This window comes from Oncorhynchus tshawytscha, linkage group LG12 (assembly GCF_018296145.1).
Source record: "Oncorhynchus tshawytscha isolate Ot180627B linkage group LG12, Otsh_v2.0, whole genome shotgun sequence".
Classification (NCBI taxonomy): domain Eukaryota; kingdom Metazoa; phylum Chordata; class Actinopteri; order Salmoniformes; family Salmonidae; genus Oncorhynchus; species Oncorhynchus tshawytscha.
This window is the reverse complement of record NC_056440.1, coordinates 47,514,527-47,537,569: the sequence shown is the minus strand read 5'-3', so window position 1 is coordinate 47,537,569 and position 23,043 is coordinate 47,514,527. Positions and strand designations below refer to the sequence as shown.

The 23,043-nt window shown below is 42.6% G+C and overlaps 1 protein-coding gene across 13 annotated transcripts in view; it reads left to right on the top strand.

Moving 5' to 3' along the window:
- The first annotated feature begins 2,634 nt into the window (after positions 1–2,634).
- The window catches only part of LOC112263422 (ataxin-2-like), a 33,120-nt gene continuing 12,711 nt past the window's right edge, over positions 2,635–23,043 (top strand). For 4 of the 13 annotated variants that reach the window (XM_042330714.1, XM_042330713.1, XM_042330711.1 and 1 more), the window contains exons 1-11: positions 2,635–3,125; positions 8,329–8,362; positions 8,641–8,700; positions 13,487–13,558; positions 14,709–14,859; positions 16,067–16,081; positions 16,793–16,926; positions 17,069–17,160; positions 17,336–17,542; positions 19,204–19,370; positions 22,472–22,675. In XM_042330714.1, the coding sequence (XP_042186648.1) occupies positions 3,046–3,125; positions 8,329–8,362; positions 8,641–8,700; positions 13,487–13,558; positions 14,709–14,859; positions 16,067–16,081; positions 16,793–16,926; positions 17,069–17,160; positions 17,336–17,542; positions 19,204–19,370; positions 22,472–22,675 (1,216 nt within the window). In that variant the 5' untranslated portion in view covers positions 2,635–3,045. Of the gene's footprint in view, positions 3,126–7,117; positions 7,254–7,285; positions 7,489–7,694; positions 7,982–8,328; positions 8,363–8,495; positions 8,514–8,640; positions 8,701–13,486; positions 13,559–14,708; positions 14,860–16,066; positions 16,082–16,792; positions 16,927–17,068; positions 17,161–17,335; positions 17,543–19,203; positions 19,371–22,471; positions 22,676–23,043 lie in introns of those variants that run through there. The other 9 variants (XM_042330715.1, XM_042330712.1, XM_042330720.1 and 6 more) reach the window with 8 other exon arrangements.

Genomic DNA, 23,043 nt, shown 5'->3' with positions numbered 1-23,043 from the left:
ACACCTGTTCAGCTTATTGTTTTTGGATAATTGCCGAGAACAACTTATTTGGTCGCTAACGTCACATTTTATGATTTAAAAAAAATATATATATATGTATTGAAAAAAGGCATATAAAGGCTTCATAATTCATAAAGGTATTTTCTTATTTTAATTAGCTATCCATCATTTTTCATTGTCTGAAGTATCAAGCTCTAAGTCCATGTGTGGAAAAAAATTACACTTTACATCCACCAGATAGGATTGTTTTGAGAAAAATACCTACTTTTCCAAAACCCCGTTTGTTTGATAAATAAATCAAAGCAATAATAGTCGCTACACTTTCCAAACCACAAAGGCTGGATTAAAAGGTTTTATAAACATGTATAAACTGTTGAGGCAGCAGAGGAAGGATGCAACACTTGAGATAAAAACATTTTTTTGTGGATATGGAAATGTCTGGCATCTTTTACTTTGTTTAACTAGGCAAGTCAGTTATGAACAAATTCTTATTTTCAATGACAGTTTAGGAACAGTGGGTTGACTGTCTTGTTCAGGAATAGAACAACAGATTTTTACCTTGTCAGCTCAGGGATTTGATCTTCCAATCTTTCAGTTACTAGTCCAACAGTCTAACCACTAGGCTACTTGCCTCAGATAAAGAAACCAATACTTTACGTGATGCATTTATATTTTTGTTCAGTCTATATACATCCATGTGAAAATGTGCTGCAAACTGAGACTTCACCGCTCAAATTGGTAATCCAATATTTTGAGAATAGCTGGCTAGCCGTCTGTCCGGTACGTAACATGCATATACCTTATGTTATTTCAAGGCTACCTCTGCACCGTTTCTTTTGTCATTTATAGGCTGTGAACCATTACATATACAAATCACAGCATCAGGACCACACAGTCCAGAAACTGGTCAATGGCTGTACCCCCGCACATTGACTCGGTACCGGTGTTGATTCTGTCAGGGGTAGATTTTCGGCACAACACCTGTACTCGCTGTCAGTATATAGCCTCGTTATTATTATTTTCTTTTCTTAACTCTTTATTGAACTGCGCTGTTGGTTAAGGGCTTGTAAGTAAGCATTCCAAGGTAAGGCCCACACTTGTTGTATTCAGCGCATGTGACAAGTTAATAAAATAAAAACCTGATTTAATTATGTCAGTGAGTGGGCATCGGTACGAAGGTTCGCTCTATATCTACAGGCGTCCGTCACTGACAGACAGAAAACGCTGAAGCAACATCCTGGCGGAAAACAGAGAACACTGCAGCACCATCTCAAAGAATCCCCCCCGTTCTTCATTGCTGCGACTTGCTTGCTAGTTGAGATTTCTGCTCTTCACTCCGTTGTCAGATTAGCCTACATTTCACTGATCTTACTAGCAGAAAGCATTTTTGTCTGCAGTTTTCGTTTTGGCTATTTGTTTCAAGTGTATGTGGCGGTTCTAGCTTGTCTGGCGCCCTGGGCGAACACCACCTCTTCAGCGCTCTCCCGCACCCGGGGTCACCCGGTGCCGTCCCCGGCAAAGTGCCGCCCTACTCCCTCCACTATGTTTAATATAACACACATACATTTATAAAGTATTTGACTCTGATGTGTGCCACACAAAGTATTTGAATAGCCACAACATTAAGGAAATTAGAAGGTGGGTTCTGTCAAGGGGAGCTTTTCGGCACAACACCCAAACGGCTGAAGCAAGGCAGCAGAAGTAGTAGCAGATATTTCAACCAATGCACAATCCAGGGGAATGTACAGATACATGCGACACAATAAGTAGTTATAGCTACGTCAGCTGTTGGTGGATAACAACGCGAATGTATGGTTTAATTGATTAAAATCAGCTCAAATGAACGCCATGGATTGTCTTTCTTTTGTCTGAACTGTGTCCTGACAAGAGAGCACTTTTTTTTTCTGCCAGACAAAGTCGCACATCATAAACTCATTGTTATGGATGTTTCCAACTAAACCTTAACTCGAAAACAGCTTAAACAAATGCAAATGCGCCTACTTTGCTGTTATTCTGGCTGAACTTTTTGACATGATTGTAAATTAGCCGTAGTTGGCTAGTTAGCAAGCAAGGGATAAGAACGTTGCCAGTCAGTATGGCAACGGAACAGTTAGAACGAACGACTGGGTCGCGTCTATAGATACAGAACAAAAATAACGAACGACTGCGTCGCGTCTCTTTTTATTTATCGAACCTTTATTTTTTTTAAACTAGGCAAGCCAGTTAAGAACAAATTCTTATTTACAATGACGGCCTACGTCCCTAGATTTGTGTCGGGACTATATATTGTGGAAAGATGAACTAGTGCGAATAAATTGAGAAAAATAACGTTTAATGAAAATATGTCGATCATCATTTGAATATGTTGGTAACCCGTTGTATAAAAGTGATAATGCCCTTGAAGCCAGTGTTAGTTGGATATATTGTCACGGTTTGCCCCGTAACAATATATCCAACAAACACCTGCATCGAGGGCATGATCAGTTTAATCATGACATGCGCAAGCAGATTGCGTACGTTGTGTTTGATTTAACAGGTTGTGCCAGGAAAGTAGGTGTATGACATCTTTTGTTTTTGGGGATATTTTACAACCCCGTACAGTAGGTGGCGACAATACACTGAGCGGAGGTCTGCCAACAAACCTCAAAGAAGAAGAAGCCGGCGTACGTTATACCTGCTCCTTTCGCTGTTAGCAACGAAGAGAGAATCGGAGAAAATCCCGTTTGAGCAAATCGAAAAATAAATTGACCGGAGGTTCAAGTCATTTATTTTTAAAGAGGATAGCTAACTGTTCTATTTTAATAGGCATTACACATACCTTAGCTAGCCTGCTATTTGCTAAATAAGCTAATAGCTAGCAAGGTTCTCTAAGGTTTTGAATCACATGCGCGAGTAGCTAAACTAGCAAGTTGACGTTAGCGGTCATTAAAAAAAGCTATCTAGCTCGCTAACTCAGCCTAACATTATCTTTTCATCATTTGGTTACAGTGTATAGTGTTTTTGAGATATTAGGAACACACCGCAAACGTTGTCGTTTATGGGATAATGTCAATGAAGCAGGCCGGTGGTAATCGCAAACCCGGCGGTGGTGCTGCCGCTGGGGCCGGACGACAGAATTTGGGCAGGTCGGTGATTTATTCAGTCGACATTTTAGTTAGCAAATATAATGCCAACGTTTGAAAATGAACATAAGCTAATTATGCTATTAGTTACAGGAGCTGACATTTCCGCGATAAACGTCAAAACGTGTGTTATGTGAATGCACATTTCAGTGGGGCCTGACTGCTTACTACGTCGTTGGTGGTGGTCAAGTTTTTAGCCAGCCAGCTAGCAAGTTAGGCCTACGAATCATGCTGACACACAATCCAGCAGTATTGCGGTACTTAGTTATTTTGGTAGCTCCATCTGTTTGTTAGTAGCTAACGAGTATTGAGAACATTTAGTAAACTAGCAGTGGTTGCTGGTTTGTGTCCTGTGTCAATTGCTTCACAGAATAACCCTGTGACAAGAGGTTGTATATACAGCAACTAATCAAACGTATATACTACATAACTAACTTCTTCACTAGATTTAGGCTACGTTAGCAGACTACCATTAATTTATGCCATTGTATCAGCATCAAATGGTATTATTGGATAAGTCGGCTATTTCAAGCTACCAATTTGTAAGCCAGGGGTGTAATTCATTACGGAAACCGTTTACCATTTCAGAACCATAAATAAAAGGAGCAAACGAAACTGGGAGGGACCTACCTGATTTTGTCCAATAGAAACTCTTCGAGTTTCCGTTTTGAGTAAATGGTTTGTTGCAAAACGTTTTGCAACAATCAGCAATGTGATAATTATACAGAACAAAAATATTTAAAAAATGCACATGTAGTGTTGGTCCCACGTGTCATGAGCTGAAATAAAGGGTCCCAGAAATGTTACATCTGTACAAAATATTTTCTAAAATTGTGCACACTAATTGGTTTACATCCTTATTAGTGACATTTAATTGCCAAGATAATCCATCCACCTGGCATTATACGCAATAAAAGGCCACTAAAATGTACAGTTTTGTCACAGCACAATGCCACAGATGTCTCAAGTTTGTCCACCAGAGCTGTTAGCAGATTGAATGTTCATTTCTCTACCATAAGCTGCCTCCAACATTGTTTTAGAAAATTTGGCAGTACGTCCAACCTGCCTCACAACTAAAGACCACGTGTAACCAGCCTAGGACCTCCACATCTGGCTTCTTCACTTGTGGGATCGTTTGAGACCAGCCACCTGGTCAGCTGATGGAACAGGACTATTTCTCTCTGTAATTTTTGGGGGGAAAACTCATTCCGATTGGCCTTGCCTGGCACCCAAGTGGTTGGGCCCTTGCCCAATCATGTGAAATCCATAGATTAGGGCATAGTTTTTTAAATTTAAATTGACTGATTACCTTATTTTAACTAACTCAGTAAAATGGTTGCATATTGGGTTTATATTTTTGTTCAGTATATGTTTTCATACTGGGTGTTACAAGAAAGCCCTATACATACGCTGCCATAGATTTGAAAACTAACCTGTTCTTGGTGATGCCGCTTGTTCTCGATTTGGCAAAAAAATTATCTTTGAAATGTCCTTGGTTCAACAAAAACACAAAGATATGAAATCCATGTTTTGTACAGAGTGAGATATGCTTCTTGCATGTGGGTAGATATGTTTTGTTTGCACTGTGTAACGTGCTGTCATCTACAGTGCCTTTGTAAAGTATTCAGACCCCTTGACTTTTTCAACATTTTGTTAGGTTACAGCCTTATTCTAAAATAAATACAAATCCTCAGCAATCTACACACAATACCCCATAATGACAAAGTGAAAACAGGTTTTTAGAAATGTTGGCAAATTTATAAAAACATTTAAACAGATACTTAAATAAGGTTCAGACCCTTTGCTATGAGAATCGAATTTCAGGAGGCCAAATAATTGTCCGTAGAGCTCTGAGACAGGATTGTGTCAAGGCACAGATCTGGGGAAGGGTACCAAACAATGTCTGCAGCATTGAAGGTCCCCAAGAACACAGTGGCCTCCATCATTCTTAAATGGAAGAAGTTGGAACCACCAAGACTCTTTCTAGAGCTGGCCAAACTGAGCAGTCGGGGGAGAAGGGCCTTGGTCAGGGAGGTGACCAAGAACCCGATGGTCACTGACAAAGTTCCTCAGTGGAGATGGGAGAACCTTCCAGAAAGACAACCATCTCTGCAGCACCACCAAATCAGGCCTTTATGGTAGAGTGGCCAGACAGAAGCCACTCCTCAGTAAAAGGCACATGACAGCCTGCTTGGAGTTTGCCAAAAGTCACTTAAAGACTCAGACCATGAGAAACAAGATTCTCTGGTCTGATGAAACCAAGCGTCACATCTGGAGGAAACCTGGCACCATTCCTACGGTGAACCATGGTGGTGGCAACATCATGCTGGGGGATGTTTTTCAGCGGCAGGGACGGGGAGACTAGTCAGGATCAAGGGAAAGATGAATGGATTAAAGTACAGAGAGATCCTTGATGAAAACCTGCTCCAGAGCGCTCAGAACTTCAGACTTGGGCGAAGGTTCACCTTCCAACAGGACAATGACCCTAAGCACTCAGTCAAAACAAGCAGGAGTGGCTTCAGGATAAGTCTCAGAATTTTTAAAATATTTTTTACCTTTATTTTACTAGGCAAGTCAGTTAAGAACAAATTCTTATTTTCAATGACGGCCTAGGAACAGTGGGTTAACTGCCTGTTCAGGGGCAGAACGACAGATTTGTACCTTGATTAGCCCAGCCAGAGCCTGGACTTAAACCTGATCGAACATCGCTGGAGAGACCTGAAAATAGCTGTGCAGCAAAGCTCCCCATCCAACCTGATAGAGCTTGAAAGGATCTGCAGAGAGGAATAGGAGAAACTCCCCAAATACAGGTGTACCATGCTTGTAGCGTCATACCTAAGAAGACTCAAGGTTGCAACTGCTGCCAAAGGTGCTTCAAAGTACTAAGGGTCTAAATACTTATATAAATGTGTTTCAGTTTAAGTAGGCCAGATCTAGCTGCTATCACAGACTGGGCTGGCTTAGATGGTTGCCAACATGTAAACTATATTTCTCCAATGTTTATTGAAAACATAAATACATTTTCACAATGAGAACGTCTCTCATACATTGTTAGCTAGCGATTTTAGCCATATTAGCATTGACATGAAATCAGTCAAAAACAAGATGAATCTAGCTGAAATGAGTCACTTACAATTTACCACGTGGCAGTTTGTCAATGTTGGTAGTTATCTGGCCATCCAGAATAACATAAACTCATGGACTAATGCCCCATTGAAGCTTGCGCATAATTTATGACGTCATCTAACCCATCTATGGAATAGCCAACGTTAAGCAGACAGTAAATTACAATTTTTCATTTATCCACCAGCTTTGGCGCAACATCGCAATACTTCCAGGGACATGTCACGAGAAGCGCACTCAACAGACCAGACGGGTTTGGAAAGTAAATGGGAGAAGTAAAAATTAGTCTCTAGTTCATATTTTCTCTAATTCAAATAGGCAAAACCTAGATTCGAGTAAATGTCTTAAGTAACTGAACCTGTCAGTACAACAACCTTGTGAAAGTGACAAACGCATGTTTTCATTTTTTGTCAAACGAATTTATATTGAAAGAGTGCCTTTCATTTGATGGCCTGCACATGCGCAGCTCAGCACGAAATGACCGCAAGGCCGGTTGATGTGTTTTTGCCTATGGGCTATGCTTGCTAACGTTGCCATGACATCGCTTCTATTGAAGAAGCAGTTTCGTGATGTCTTCATACTGTACTGCAGGAATCATCAACTAGATTCAGCCGCTGGCCGATTTAAAAAAATCTTATTTTTCCTGGAGAGGATAGTCAGGGGGTCCGGAACATGACTACAAATAATATGTAGACTGCAAATGGAACGCCAAAATTTCCAAACAAAAAACAATAATTTCAAACCTTGCTTACATTTGTATACAAGCACATATGTCTCTATTATGCATGGGAATACGTTGGAACAGATTTCCAAAATTCTTATCACTTCGAGTTGATTTGCTGGTGTTTTTACACTCTTATGTCCAATAGAAAACTTGAGGGGCCTAATAAAATGTGGCCCGCCAGTTGGGGGACCCTGCTGTATCGTATTTGATGTGGCCACATCATCTGGAAATGACTAGTTCCTGCAAATATGTTGGGAAATGCAAGTTGTCTGGCAGCTAAAATGGTGAGGGAACTTCACTCTGTGCAAAATGTAGATTTAATATCTTGCTGAGTTTTCACTGGATTTTGTAAAACCAACTGCAACTGGTCACCGAATCGGGAACGAAGAAAGTATCGCCAATAACAGTTGAAAACAGTTGCGAGGCTTTTCATTAGCGAACCTCTAACACGGGTGTCAATCTTGTCCCACGGAGGGCTTACTGTTTGTGGGATTTTGTTTTTAAGACCTTGACAACCAGGTGAGGGGAGTTCCTTTACGAATTAGTGACCTTAATTCATCAAGTACAAGGTTGGAGCAAAAAGCAGTGGACACTCGCCCTCTGTGAAATGAGTTTGACACGTGCTCTAACGGGTATGGAGAATCACAAGTCCCGTTACCAATTATGTAGCAAGGCTATGTCTGGATACCACCACCTTTCTAAGCAATGTTTTTCTTTTACATCTTGTTGCAAGATGGAGGCTTTGGCACCGACAATTGCAGGAAAAAAATTGCCTAGCTACCTTCAATAGCTTGCTACCTTTTTTGTTGAAGCCACAATCACACTTTTTTTTTGAAGCCACAATCACAGCAATAGTGTTGCAAACATTTTGAAGTTGTAATATAAGTGGGTGCGTGCGAGTGAGATAAGGGGGTTTTGGGTCAAAGATAATTTAGAGACCGACGACGGGCTTTTCAACCTTGGCGTTGTCGCTGCTGCTTATGTAAAATTGTGCCCTTGAAAGATGACATTTGTAAGAACTACCGTTAACCCGATGGGCTTGATTTCAGCAGCATTTCAGTCTATTTTGACAGTAAACTATTGGCAGGACCACAGTACGTCCCAGCGATGCTTGTGTTTTTGGTCATGTTTCACTTTGGAGTCCAGACCCATGCATATAATATACAATGAAGCTCTCATCATATGCGGGGGTCTAGTATGAATGTAATTCAAGTCACATATTTCCTAATCCAAAAGGAAATGATTGTGTGTTTGTTGTAAAGTGAAGTAACCACAGCACACCTAGTGAGCAGGCCATATTTCTAGTAAAACTTGCCCTAATGACAAATTATATTGACCATTATTTTTGTCTTTATTCAGGGGACGGCATAGTACCAAAGGTACTTCGGCAGCAGTAAGTTAAGTTTAATAATTTATTACATTTTTCAATCCCATTTATTTGTATTGAGCAGGTGAAGTTGGGAGATAGCCTAGATTGTGAAATTGAACGGTATCTTATTTACTATTGTTTTCTTTCCTAATGAGAGAAATAAAACAGCACAGTGGTACGTACTCAGTTGCTTGGTTTGTCACAGGCTTTGTCCACAATGAGTGCAGATGTTTTCTTTGGAGTTATTTTGTTTTGGGCTCTCCGGTTTGAATTCTATGATACATTTTTTTTTTGTCTTTCAGGTTGTCTTCAACGGTGTATATGCAAACATGAGGATGGTCCATGTCTTGACATCAGTAGTGGTATGTACCCTCCTGTTCTTATTATTCTTAGCTACCCCCCATCACTTTATACATGATCAAGGCTGGCAAAACCAAACTGAGGACATATTTCCATAGACAGAGGTAGCAGAGCAAGCTATATATGGAAGTTGTCCCCACTCCTCAGCGCAGGGGAAATACTGGACATAGTTTTAGTTAATGGTCGCTGGAATCCTGATGACAGCACGCTACAAGAGCTGTCGGGTCACATGGAGTCAAAAATGCATTGTATTGCATATCAAGCAAGCAATAGTCACATGTTTGTCCACCAAATCTGCACTTGCGATAATTACGCCATGTGTGATTACTCATTGTTTTAAAATGATTCTCTGGTACTTTTGTATACTTTTTAGTCAGTAGTTCTGAAAGTAAACGCTCATGAAACAAAAGGGTCCCCGAAAATTGCGTACTACATCACATACAGTTGAAGTCGGAAGTTTACATACACCTTAGCCAAATACATTAACTCAGTTTCACAATTCCTGGCAATTAATCCTAGTAAAACCCCCTGTCTTAGGTCAGTTAGGATCACCACTTTATTTTCAGAATGTACTATTATTCTGACATTTCAGTGATTTCAGCTTTTTTATCTTTCATCACATTCCCAGTGGGTCAGAAGTTTACATACACTCAATTAGTATTTGGTAGCATTGCCTTTAAATTGTTTAACTTGGGTCACACGTTTTGGATAGACTTCCACAAGCTTCCCACAATACGTTTGGTGAATTTTGGCCCATTCCTCCTGAAAGAGCTGGTGTAACTGAGTCAGGTTTTGTATGCCTCCTTGTTTGCACACACCTTTAGTTCTTCCCACAAATGTTCTATAGGATTGAGGTCAGGGCTTTGTGATGGCCACTCTAGAACCTTTACTTTGTTGTCCTTAAGCCATTTTGCCACAACTTTGGAAGTATGCTTGGGGTCATTGTCCATTTGGAAGACCCATTGAGATGCTTGAGATGTCTTGAGATGCTGCTTCAATATATCCACATTATATCATGATGCCATCTATTTTGTGAAATGCACCAGTCCCTCCTGCAGCAAAGCACCCACACAACATGATGCTGCCACCCCGTGCTTCACTGTTGGGATGGTGTCCTTCGGCTTGCAAGCCTCCCCCTTTTCCCTCCAAACATAACGATGGTCATTATGGCCAAAACAGTTCTATTTTTATTTCATCAGACCAGAGGACATTTCTACAAAAAGTACAATCTTTGTCCCCATGTGCAGTTGCAAACCGTAGTCTGGCTTTTTTTATGGCGGTTTTGGAGCAGTGGCTTCTTCCTTGCTGAGCGGCCTTTCAGGTTATGTCGACATAGGACTTGTTTTACTATGGCTATAGATACTTTAGTACCCGTTTCTTCCAGCATCTTCACAAGGTCCTTTGCTGTTGTTCTGGGATTGATTTGTACTTTTCGCACCAAAGTACGTTCATCTCTAGGAGACAGAACGCGTCTCCTTCCTGAGCGGTATGATGGCTGTGTGGTCCCATGGTGTTTATACTTGCGTACTAATGTTTGTACAGATGAATGTGGTACCTTCAGGCGTTTGGAAATTTCTTTCTAGGATGAACCAGACTTGGAGAGTTTTTAAAATTTGATTTGCAAATTATGGTGGAAAATAAGTATTTGGTCAATAACAAAAGTTTCTCAATACTTTGTTATATACCCTTTGTTGGCAATGACAGAGGTCAAACGTTTTCTGTAAGTCTTCACAAGGTTTTCACACACTGTTGCTGGTATTTTGGCCCATTCTTACATGCAGATCTCCTCTAGAGCAGTGATGTTTTGGCGCTGTTGCTTGGCAACACAGACTTTCAACTCCCTCCAAAGATTTTCTATGGGTTTGAGATCTGGAGACTGGCTAGGCCGCTCCAGGACCTTGAAATGCTTCTTACGAAGCCACTCCTTCGTTCCCCGGGCGGTGTGTTTGGGATCATTGTCATGCTGAAAGACCCAGCCACGTTTCATCTTCAATGCCCTTGCTGATGGAAGGAGGTTTTCACTCAAAATCTCACGATACATGGTCCCATTCATTCTTTCCTTTACACGGATCAGTCGTCCTGGTCCCTTTGCAGAAAAACAGCCCTGAAGAAGCATGATGTTTCCACCCCCATGCAGTAGGTATGGTGGTCTTTGGATGCAACTCAGCATTCTTAGTCCTCCAAACACGACAAGTTGAGTTTTTACCAAAAAGTTATATTTTGGTTTCATCTGACCATATGACATTCTCCCAATTTTCTTCTGGATCATCCAAATGCTCTCTAGCAAACTTCAGACGGGCCTGGACATGTACTGGCTTAAGCAGGGGGACACGTCTGGCACTGCAGGATTTGAGTCCCTGGCGGCGTAGTGTGTTACTAATGGTAGGCTTTGTTACTTTGGTCCCAGCTCTCTGCAGGTCATTCACTAGGTCCCCCTGTGTGGTTCTGGGATTTTTTTCTCACCATTCTTGTGATCTTTTTGACCACACGGGGTGAGATCTTGCGTGGAGCCCCAGATCGATCAGTGGTCTTGTATGTCTTCCATTTCCTAATAATTGCTCCCACAGTTGATTTCTTCAAACCAAGCTGCTTACCTATTGCAGATTCAGTCTTCCCAGCCTGGTGCAGGTCTACAATTTTGTTTCTGGTGTCCTTTGACAGCTCTTTGGTCTTGGCCATAGTGGAGTTTGGAGTGTGACTGTTTGAGGTTGTGGACAGGTGTCTTTTATACTGATAAGTTCATACAGGTGCCATTAATACAGGTAACGAGTGGAGGTCAGAGGAGCCTCTTAAAGAAGTTACAGGCCTGTGAGAGCCAGAAATCCTGCTTGTTTGTAGGTGACAATACTAATTTCCACCATAATTTTCAAATAAATTCATATAAAATCCTACATTGTGATTTTCTGGATTTTTTTTCTAATTTTGTCTGTCATATTTGAAGTGTACCTATGATGAAAATAACAGGCCTCACCTTTTTAAGTGGGAGAACTTGTACAATTGGTGGCTGACTAAACTTTTTTGCCCCACTGTATATATAAACCCAGGATTGTTGATGCTATGTTTTGGCCAATGAGGCTTTGAAGCCACCGGTTGGCCATATTGGCTCTCCTCAGAAAAACAATATGGAATTCTACAGTATTTCAAGGACAAAATTAAATGTTTCCCTAAGTATTTTTTTGTGGTAGTGGTGACAGTAACTTCTAAAAAAAATATGTTTGTTGCTCACATAATGTAATTAAAAGTATGCTTTAATGTGTCTAATGTAATAGACATGGGAAAAAAACAAGTGGACATGAGTAAATTCATTTCAATAGCTTCCAAAATATTTTTTACAAGGGTGGGGGTGTGCCAAGATGGAGGTGCGGCGGCTTCAAAATAGTACCCCCCTTCAGTAGGGTAGCCTAGTGGTTAGAGCGTTGGACTAGTAACCGGAAGGTTGCAAGTTCAAATCCCCGAGCGGACAAGGTACAAATCTGTCGTTCTGCCCCTGAATAGGCAGTTAACCCACTGTTCCTAGGCCGTCATTGAAAATAAGAATTTGTTCTTAAGTGACTTGCCTAGTAAAATAAAAAATTGTATATATAAATCATTGGTGGCAACAAATACAGTCAAAGGGTTTTTAATTAGGCTTTTTCCATTCTAATTGTTAAATACTGTTCAATGAAACTTTAACCAAAATTTGGAATATAGTGGACACTGAATATAGTGTTTGACATGACATAAAATGAAAAAGCCAAGGAGGGGCTATTGTGACAGGGTAGGAACCAAAGTGTTGGTCAGTGTTTCCCAGTGGACACTAATGTTACATTAAATGTTTCATATTGTTGCTAAAATATTAATGCTTTGCCTATTCCTCTTCGATTTAGAATGTACAGTTTCACAAACTGATCTAGGCATACACCAGTACTGGTATCGGGATGTATTAGCTAGCTAGCCAGCTAAATAGCGATTAGCATTAGTGGCTAACAATATTTATTTTAGACAATTCGCTAAGAAAAGACAAACTAGCTGTTCACAGACAGTAACAAACAAATATTGTGCTTACAGAACGCTTGTGGATTTATATTAAGACGCAAAGTGGAAAGCAGCATTTTGTCACCATCTGCAGCATTGCATCTTCACTGCATTCATTGACCATGCAGACTCACTGTGTGTGGTTGTTGTGACTCGGTGTGGTAGCAAAGATGGTGGACAAATGAAGATAATTCACTCAGGTTGTTTACCATTGAGAGCAAAAGGTCAGTTCCGGTCTACTTAACGGGTTGGGTCTCCCATAGACACCAATGCAATAGCAGCTGGTCTACTTACTTCATTTACTTTCATTGAACCAGAAAAAAACAGCGAGTGGGATGTCTTGCTTTCTCTTCCATCTCTGGTGGTAGCGCAATAAACAGCTCTCCTTGAGTGACATGCGGCTGGGCTTGGTGTTTGGAAGGAGAGAGGGAAACGGACATTATTGCACAGGACGGAGTGGCATAAGACATTTAACAAACCAAACATTGAAATACCATTATACAAGGTCAAGTAAAAACCCAATCCAGCCCGTGCATCAATACCGGTATATGGTATACTGCCCAGCCCTAGTATGAACTACACATTGGCACATCCAGCCCAAAGCGGGAAGTTTAAAAACATACTTAGTAGTCAAAGTTATGGAGCATGTCTTTAAAATGTGTTGTTCAGACTGCCAATGGAGTTATTCATAATATCATGGCAAAGGTCATAGTTGAGTTAAACAAAACAGTATAACTCATGTGTATGAAAATAAAATGTTTTTCTAATTTTCAGGGATCCAAATGCGAACTGAAGGTTAAAAATGGATTGGTTTATGACGGAGTGTTCAAAACATATGGCCCAGAGGTAAGGAGGAGGATCACATAAAACAATGGCAACTCTTCAACATTCACCACAGTGGAATACATACTGCTCCGTCCTTTTCCCTATTAGGTGTCAATTCATTGTTGTGGCTGGAGCAGTGTTCTATAACCTGAGGTCCAGCATATTCAATATTTCTTGGTAATAAAAAAGGAGGCTTACACACAAAAATAACTGGACCTTAAGCCCTATTCGGATGGGATAAGTTTTACTGGGGGAGCTCAGGTAATGTAATTATGTGCACGAGCACAAATCACCACAACTGTCATTTTTGTCCTGTTCGAATCTGCCATGTCAGTAATTTTTACTTGGCAGGAAGGTTATCACAGCCCTAAACCTACTGTTTTTCAGCAAACTCCAGAGTTCTCTGATAACACGTACAGTATCCTATGCGAATTGTCATACCTGTGTTTTGAGGGATATTTAGAGTTTAACAAGTGCGGCACCCAGTTTGGGTAAGAACATGGGAACAAATTGATGCTTAAAACAAATTGCTATGCACATAGCCTACAGATAAATTATCTGTTTTGTCATTAACATTCCTAGTGCTCTTTTATTCCTAGTTATTTTATTCCTAGTTCTCTTTTAAAAGATGAAGGGTACGATATTGTGCCAATTAATTAATAAATTGCCAAATACATCAGGTAATATCTGCATAGGTTACAGTTCATGGTTCTTATTGATATACATTATTATTTAGACTTTCTGAAAGTCATTAATATCTTCACGCCTAGAAGAGCCTCCAGGCTTCTGTCAAAATGGTCAATTGTGAATGAGGGGGAGGGGGGGCAGAATTACAGGGGTAGTTTGGTTAAAACAAATCCTGTCTGAATCATCCACTGGAGAAACTGATATGCTGGGGTAATTATTACATAACCAACGTTCTATAGTAATTAGTCCCGTGCGAATAGTGCTTTAGCCTACATTAGGTTCAAGTTTAACAGCATTGTCGTTAATTCATTCAGGGTAAATGCATTGCATGGCTCAGTTACGGACAGTGGTCATAATCTCACGTCAAGCACACAAAACCAAAATAAAATGTAAAACATAACCATGCATTTGCTCCAGGAAGTAGGCGAACGCAAGCGTTTACATCCATAAGTGATTTAGCTCTCACCACTCTTTGTCCACCCAGTGTGACCTGGTCCTAGATGCAGCCCACAGGAAGATCCCTAAACCCAGCGAGGGCCCGCGACAGGAAGACATTGTGGAAAGCATCATCTTCAAGGCTTCTGACGTGGTGGTGGTGCACTTCAGAGACGTGGACCTCAATTTTGCCAGTAAAAGTAAGGCCTACTGTCAAGACCTATACACTCCAGGTTGTCACTGTCCCTTAAAGTTGACTGGATGCACAAATAGATGTTTATTTGTTGGCCAATACAAAGATTGTGCTTAGGGTTGTTGTCCTGTTGGAAGGTGAACCTTCACCCCAGTCTGAGGTCCTGAGCTCTCTGGAGTAGGTTTTCAACAAGGATCATCTCGCTCTACTTTGCTCCGGTCATCTTTCCCTTGATCCTGACTAGTCTTCCAGTCCCTGCCTCTGAAAAACATTCCCACAGCATGATGTTGCTTCGACACAATCCTTTCTCTGAGCTCTACGGACAATTCCTTCAATCTCATGCCTTCTTTTTGTTGTTGTTTTTTTTGCTCTGTGTGGGACCTTAAATAGACAGGTGTGTCCCTTTACAAATCATGTCCAATCAATTGAATTTACCAAAGGTGGACTCCAATCAAGTTGTAGAAACATCTCATGGATGATCAATGGAAAAAGCATGCGCCTAAGCTCAATTTTGAGTCTCATAGCAAAGGGCCTGAATATTTCAGTTTTATTTTTAATAAATTAACCAACATTTCTAAAATCCTGTTTTCACTTTGTCATAATGGGGCTATTGTGTGTAGATTGATGAGGAAGAAAATAATTTTACCTTTTTACTTTTTCTAAAATGGATTGTCTGAATACTTTCTGACTACATCATAAATCACCTCTAAACCTGTCAGGGCCCATACACTTCACAGTGAACTATGATACTCTTTCTGGGAGTTAGCATTGTAATCAACTAGTGACATGGCACTGTGTGAAGTAGAGATGGGTTAGATCAGGGCTTCCCCACTTCCAATTCTGAAGCATTCCTGAGTGTCTAGGGATCTGATCTTGAATCAGTGTTCTTGTTCTAGCTGACCCAGTTTCCAGCTGACAAACGGCAAATGCCACATGTTAAGGCTTGCACACGTCTGCCAATCATTGTAGATGCATACAATATCTCCAAAACGTGATGGCCATGTGCCATATTGAACAGCTAACCCGTAACCTTATCAGTAACCTATTTGGTTTGAAAAGGAAAGAAACATAACTAAGTGGTTGGAATGGAAACCTCAACATACGGTGGTGCTTTAGGAAAAATGTTGGGAACCCTAGGGGTAGGCTAGGTTTAGGCTACCTGTCTTCTCTCCACTGACCTTCTCTTCCATGTCTCTCTTTTCAAATGGGTGTAGTCTCTACCGACACAGGTAATATGTCTGTTTTCTGCTCTTGCACTTTTGTTTGTTGACACATTATCATTTTGAAAGGGACTAAGCTGTCATATCTAAAGCGTTGCGGAAATGCAAACTCTGCTAATGGACAATCCTCATATTGAACTTGTTTCAGTCAGACTGTATTTCAATGGAGGACCCCACCCGAGTCTCGTTATTCTCAAAAGAGCTTTATTCTTCGAAGTAAAGCCAGAGGGGTGATTTTAGAAAAACAAAGCGTGATTTGGACGAATCTAATGAATAAATGCAACTGAAACATCAAAGAATTTACACAGGTGTACAACGCAAAGATTTGTGCTGAAATATGGCACTTTTCTCTTCTGATCTCAATTATAAGAGTCTGGCTTGTGCATTCTAACATTTAATTTTGCTTAGTCATTCAATTCTGCCTTATCCCATTTCCAGGCAGGCCATAAGTCAAATATTTCATCCTACATGACTGCAATCTAAGTGCATGCTTTTTGTTGTTGCTTACCCTCATTGATTTCTGTACTCATTCTCCCTAATGTCAACCCTTTGATTTTGCTATCTCTGGGTTGTGACTGGCTAGCCTGACATGGTCACTGCCAAAGCAGAGAGTGCACTTGCGCTGTGCGTGTATGTGGTTCCCCTCCGCTGTTTGGCCCCTCTGTTTGCATGCGTGTCTGTCTACTGTATATAAATGTGAATGTGTGATGTAACATGTAGACAACTTCACGGATACGGCGGTGAGCGGCAGAATCAACGGGGAGCACAAGGAGAAGGACCTGGAGCCGTGGGATGGAGGGGAGCAGCAGCAGCACGTTGTCTCAGGCAGCCTGGAGTCCCTGGACACAGACGTGGTATTGCTTTCCATTTAGTGCTCTGCATGTACCGGGGTGTGTTCATTAGTGCACACCGTAGCAAAACGCTGTTACTCCCTACCCACCATCAGTTTACGCCATCTGACCAAAAACCTCTGCTCTCTTTTTCTTCTCTCTCCAGTCTAATGGATGGGACCCGAATGACATGTTCAAGTACAACGAAGAGCAGTATGGCATCATGTCGACCTACGACAGCAGCCTGTCTAGCTACACGTAAGCAGCACTTGCTTCTCTCATTCCACTCACGCCTCATACAGGCACAGTCAAGTGTATCAAGGAGGAACTCGCCTCATCCACTACCAGTGTGTAGCACCCACCTAGCTTTGTTTGTGTGTTTGGGGACGGGTGTGTGTCTATGGTTTGCCCTGTGCTGTGTTGCCCCATGCAGTGTTGCCCTGGAGCGGGATAACTCAGAGGAGTTCCTGAAGCGGGAGGCACGGGCAGCCCAGCTGGCGCAGGAGATTGAGGCCAGCGCCACCTACAAGGCCCGCGTGGCCCTGGAGAACGACGAGCGCACAGAGGAGGAGAAGTACTCAGCCGTGGTGCGCGGAGAGAAGGGAGAGCGTGGAGAGCGGGAGCCACACACACTCAACAGGTGGGTCTCTCTGAGGGGGGGAGTTCAACATAATTATACTGAACAAAAATATAAACGCAACAATTTTACTGAGTTACAGTTCATATATTTTATTTTATTTCACCTTTATTTAACCAGGTAGGCTAGTTGAGAACAAGTTCTCATTTACAACTGCGACCTGGCCAATTTAAAGCAAAGCAGTGTGACACAGACAACACAGAGTTACAAATGGAATAAACAATAAACAAGCCAATAACACAATAAACAAGTCAATGACCCAGTAGACAAAAAAGAAAGTCCATATACAGTGTTTGCAAAAGGCATGAGGTAGGCAATAAATAGGCCATAGAAGTGAAGAATTACAATTTAGCAGATTAACACTGGAGTGATAAATGAGCAGATGATGATGTGCAAGTAGGATATAAGGAAATAAATAAATTAAGCCCTAATCTATGGATTTCACATGAGTGGGAATACATGTTGGTCACAGATACCTTAAAAAAAGGTAGGTGTATGGATCAGAAACCAGTCCGTGCAGCGCAACACATCTCCTTTGCATAATTGATCAGGCTGATTGTGTAATGTTGTCCCACTCCTCTTCAATGGCTGTGTGAAGTTGCTGGATATTGGCGGGAACTGGAACACGCATGGTACATGTCGATCCAGAGCATCCAAGACATGCTCAATCGGTGACATGTAAGTATGCAAGCCAGAACCTGGACATTTTCAGCTTCCAGGAATTGTGTACAGATCTTTGCGATGGGCCGTGCATTGTCATGCTCAAACATGAGGTAATGACGGCGGATGAATGGCAGGGCAATGGGCCTCAAGGGTCTCGTCACTCTCTGTGCATTCAAATTGCCATCGATAAAATGCAATTGTGTTGTCCGTAGCTTATGCCTGCCCATACCATCGCCACCATAAGAACACTTTATTCACAACGTTGACATCAGTAAACCGCTCGCCCACACAACGCCATACACGTCTGCGGTTGTGAGGCCGGTTGGACGTACTGCCAAATCCTCCAACAAAGTTGTAAGCGGCTTATGGTAGAGAAAGGAACATTCAATTCTCTGCATTGTATACACATTTGTGAACCAAATTTGAGAGAAATAGCTTTTTGTGGATATGGAAAATTTCTGGGACATTTTATTTCAGCTCATGAAATATGAAACCAACACTTTAGGGAAAGGGGGAAACCTAGTTAATTGTACAACTGAATGCATTCAACTGAAATCTGTTTTCCGCATTTAACCCAACCCCTCTGAATCAGAGAGGTGCGGGGGGCTGCCATAATTGACATCCACGTCTTCGGCGCACCGGGAACAGTGGGTTAAATACCTTGCTCGGGCAGAACAACAGATTTTTACCTTGTCAGCTCGATGATTCAATCCAGTAACATTTCAGTTACTGGCCCAACACTCTAACCACTAGGATAAATGCCGGTTGTAAGGGTTTCTACAGCCATGTTCAGACAGTCACTCGTAACTCGTCCCTTTAGTCATGAAGGGTTAGCATACTGGCATACTGCAGTGTCTTCAAGCTCTTGTTCCATTGTGGACATTTCAGAAGAGAGCTTGTAGGTTTATTGCAGGATTCCACCAATTCACAACTATGCTTTGACATTGTGGCAGTTGCATTAGTTTGTAACTTGTCCACCTGGGTCTCTGATCTCTCCATAGAGAAAACAAGTACATTCCCCCGGGCCAGAGGAACAGAGAGGGGATGTCATGGGGAGTGGGTCGTCAGAACTCCCCCAAGTTGGTCCAGAGCAGCAGCGGACCTCCGCGGCCAGGTCTCCATGACTACAGCCCCAGTTCTGGAGCCGACCAGCGGGTTGTCAACGGAGGTAAGGACCCCCTGTACCCTAGAGCACAGAACAATAATGATACCACAATGACTGAGAATGAGATGGCACTATTGTCAAAGCTAGAGGAAGTATGCGTGTCGGGTCAACCTGGGAGAACCACAATTGCATTTTTATTTATTTTTGCCATTTACTAGAAAAGTCAGTTAAGAACAAATTCTTATTTACAATGACGGCCAAACCCGGACGACGCTGGGCCAATTGTGCGCCGCCCTATGGGACTCCCAATTACGGCCGGATGTGATGCAGCCTGGATTCGAACCAGGGACTACAGTGACGCACGCCTCTTGCACTGAGATGCAGTGCCTTAGACCGCTGCACCACTCGGGAGCCATTTCTCTGATTCCTTGTCATCTCGCCTCCTTCTCATTAGATGAGGTCAGAGGGGAGGGACCTCTGACCTTCTCATTCAACTGAAAGGGAGAACCACTGATTTTAACCAGGGCAAGGTGACCCGGAAACATGACCGAATACAAACAGTGTAGCTATTCACTCCGCAAGGCAATCAAACAAGCTAAGCGTCAGTATAGAGACAAAGTAGAGTCACAAGTCAACGGCTCAGACACACGAGGTATTTGGCAGGGTCTACAGTTAATCACGGATTACAAAAAGAAAACCAGCCCTGTTGCGGACCAGGATGTCTTGCTCTCAGACAGACTAAATTACTTTTTTGCCCGCTTTGAGGATAATACAGTGCCACTGACATGGCCCACTACCAAAACCTGCGGACTCTCCTTCACTGCAGCCGACGTGAGTAAAACATTTAAACGTGTTAACCCTCGCAAGGCTGCAGGCCCAGACGGCATCCCCAGCCGCATCCTCAGAGCATGCGCAGACCTGCTGGCTGGTGTGTTTACCAATCCTTATCCCAGTCTGCTTACCGCCCAAATAGGTCCACAGACGACGCAATCGCAACCACACTGCACACTGCCCTAACCCATCTGGACAAGAGGAATACCTATGTAAGAATGCTGTTCATCGACTACAGCTCAGCATTTAACACCATAGTACCCCCCCAAACTCGTCATCAAGCTTGAGACCCTGGGTCTCGACCCTGCCCTGTGCAACTGGGTACTGGCCTTCCTGACGGGCCGCCCCCAGGTGGTGAGGGTAGGTAACAACATCTCCACCCCCCTGATCCTCAACACTGGGGCCCCATAAGGGTGCGTTCTGAGTCCTCTCCTGTACTCCCTGTTCACCCACGACTGCGGGGCCATGCACGCCTCCAACTAAATCATCAAGTTTGCGGACGACACTACAGTGGTAGGCTTGATTACCAACAACGACGAGACGGCCTACAGGGAGGAGGTGAGGGCCCTCGGAGTGTGGTGTCAGGAAAATAACCTCACACTCAACGTCAACAAAACAAAGGAGATGATTGTGGACTTCAGAAAATAGCAGAGGGAGCACCCCCCTATCCACATCGACGGGACAGTAGTGGAGAGGGTAGTAAGTTTTAAGTTCCTCGGCGTACACATCACGGACAAACTGAATTGGTCCACCCACACAGACAGCTTCGTGAAGAAGGCAGTGCCTCTTCAACCTCCAGGAGGCTGAACAAATTTGGCTTGTCACCAAAAGCACTCCCAAACTTCTACAGATGCACAATCGAGAGCATCCTGTCGGGCTGTATCACCGCCTGGTACGGCAACTGCTCCTCCCACAACCATAAGGCTCTCCAGAGGGTAGTGAGGTCTGCACAACGCATCACCGGGGGGCAAACTACACCATCCGATGTCACAAAGGCCATAAAGATCATCAAGGACAACAACCACCCGAGCCACTGCCTATTCACCCCGCTATCATCCAGAAGGTGAGGTCAGTACAGGTGCATCAAAGCAGGGACCGAGAGACTGAAAAACAGCTTTTATCTCAAGGCCATCAGACTGTTAAACGGCCACCACTAACATTGAGTGGCTGCTGCCAACACACTGATTCAACTCCAGCCACTTTAATAATGGAAATTGATGTAAAAATATATCACTAGCTACTTTAAACAATGATACTTAATATAATGTTTACATACCCTACATTACTCATCTCATATGTATATATGTTCTGTACATATTCTTTATCCCTTTACACTTGTGCGTGTATAAGGTAGTAGTTTTGGAATTGTTAGGTTAGATTACTCGTTGGTTATTACTGCATTGTCGGAACTAGAAGCACAAGCATTTCGCTACACTCGCATTAACGTCTGCGTTAATGTGTATGTGACCAATAAAATTTGATTTGATTTGAGAAGGAGGTGAGGAGAGAGAACATGAAGAATCAAGGAAATGCAATTGAGATTCTCACCCTGAGTGGGTTGTTATAGGCATCCTATAGCTAGAGGGCAGTTGTGTGGACATCGCTTTGGCTGTCCCTGCATGGGTCCATCTCAGACTCTTGAATCTACCCAATCGCTAGTTTTCAGCATTCCTTGTTTTCAGTTCACCGGTATGCTTACCAGTCTTCAGAACAGTTTTTCTTGAATATAAATCCTTTCCTTTTCCCGAAATGCAACATTTTAGTTAAGACTTTCACCTGTAGGATTCAGGTTATGCTGACACAGAATAAGCACTGTGCAAAGTGCAAAAAAACACTTGTAATCCTCATTTAATCCTGCAGTGTGATTTGTTTAAAAATGTGAAACCTTTCTTTGACAATGAATATCTCCATGGAACGTGCTTGTTAGTCCAGGCCTATGTTTAATCTGTGTCTGCAAAACTGGCCCATATGGGTTTGGCCTCGCGTTTCAGGGACAAGGGTCATCCTCTTGTCAAAAAGACCTTCATTACATGCATCTCGTCCCACATTAACAATTTGAATGTCAATTGAGTTTCGCTTCCTGAACCTTCTTTTTCTGCACCTGCTTAAGTTTCTTTGACCATTTAAGTTTATACCGTTTTCATCAGAAAATCAGGAGTTCTTTCTTCTTTGCTACGCTGTTTCTATCTCTACCTAAACCATTCTCCGCCTTTCCTTGAATCACCCTCCTTTTCCTCATAGACCTCATCCCTCCTATTTACCACTTCACCCTATTATTTATCATTATTTAATATTTTGTCTTCTTTCTTTGCTTTCTCAATTGTCCCTATTAGGTACCACCTCGTGGCCATCTCCCTCCTTGCGTCCTCCTTTTTGCTACCAGTCAGGGCCCTCCTCTCTCCCAACCAGGGTGGCCACACCCACCCGGCCTCCCTCCAGACCTCCCTCGCGGGCTTCCCGGCCCTCGTCTCACCCCTCCGCTCACGGCGCTCCAGCTCTCGTCTCCACTATGCCCAATAGACGCATGTCCTCGGAAGGTAGCTACCTCCCTCCCAACAGAGTGGCGAACACAGAGCCACATGCACCGCTGGGCTCACTGAACTAAGTTGACACTGGGCTAGCTGTGCTACTCTCGTAGTGTTTCGCTCACTAATCTCCTGACACTGCTTTTGAGTCACAGCTTTGGACTTTGAGATTTTTTGTTGTTGTGTGTTTTTGTCTTCACCCTACCTCTACATGTCCTCCTCACTCGCTGTTTCTCTTTCTCGCTCTCTCCCTCTCCTCAACTCACACAGATTGCATTGTAGTGTAAATTGTGTGTGGTGTTGGTCACTCATGGCAGTCTCTCCAGGGGGCTGGGTCTCTGTGTGTCTCACTCACTGGTAATACTCCCCTGTGTGGCATT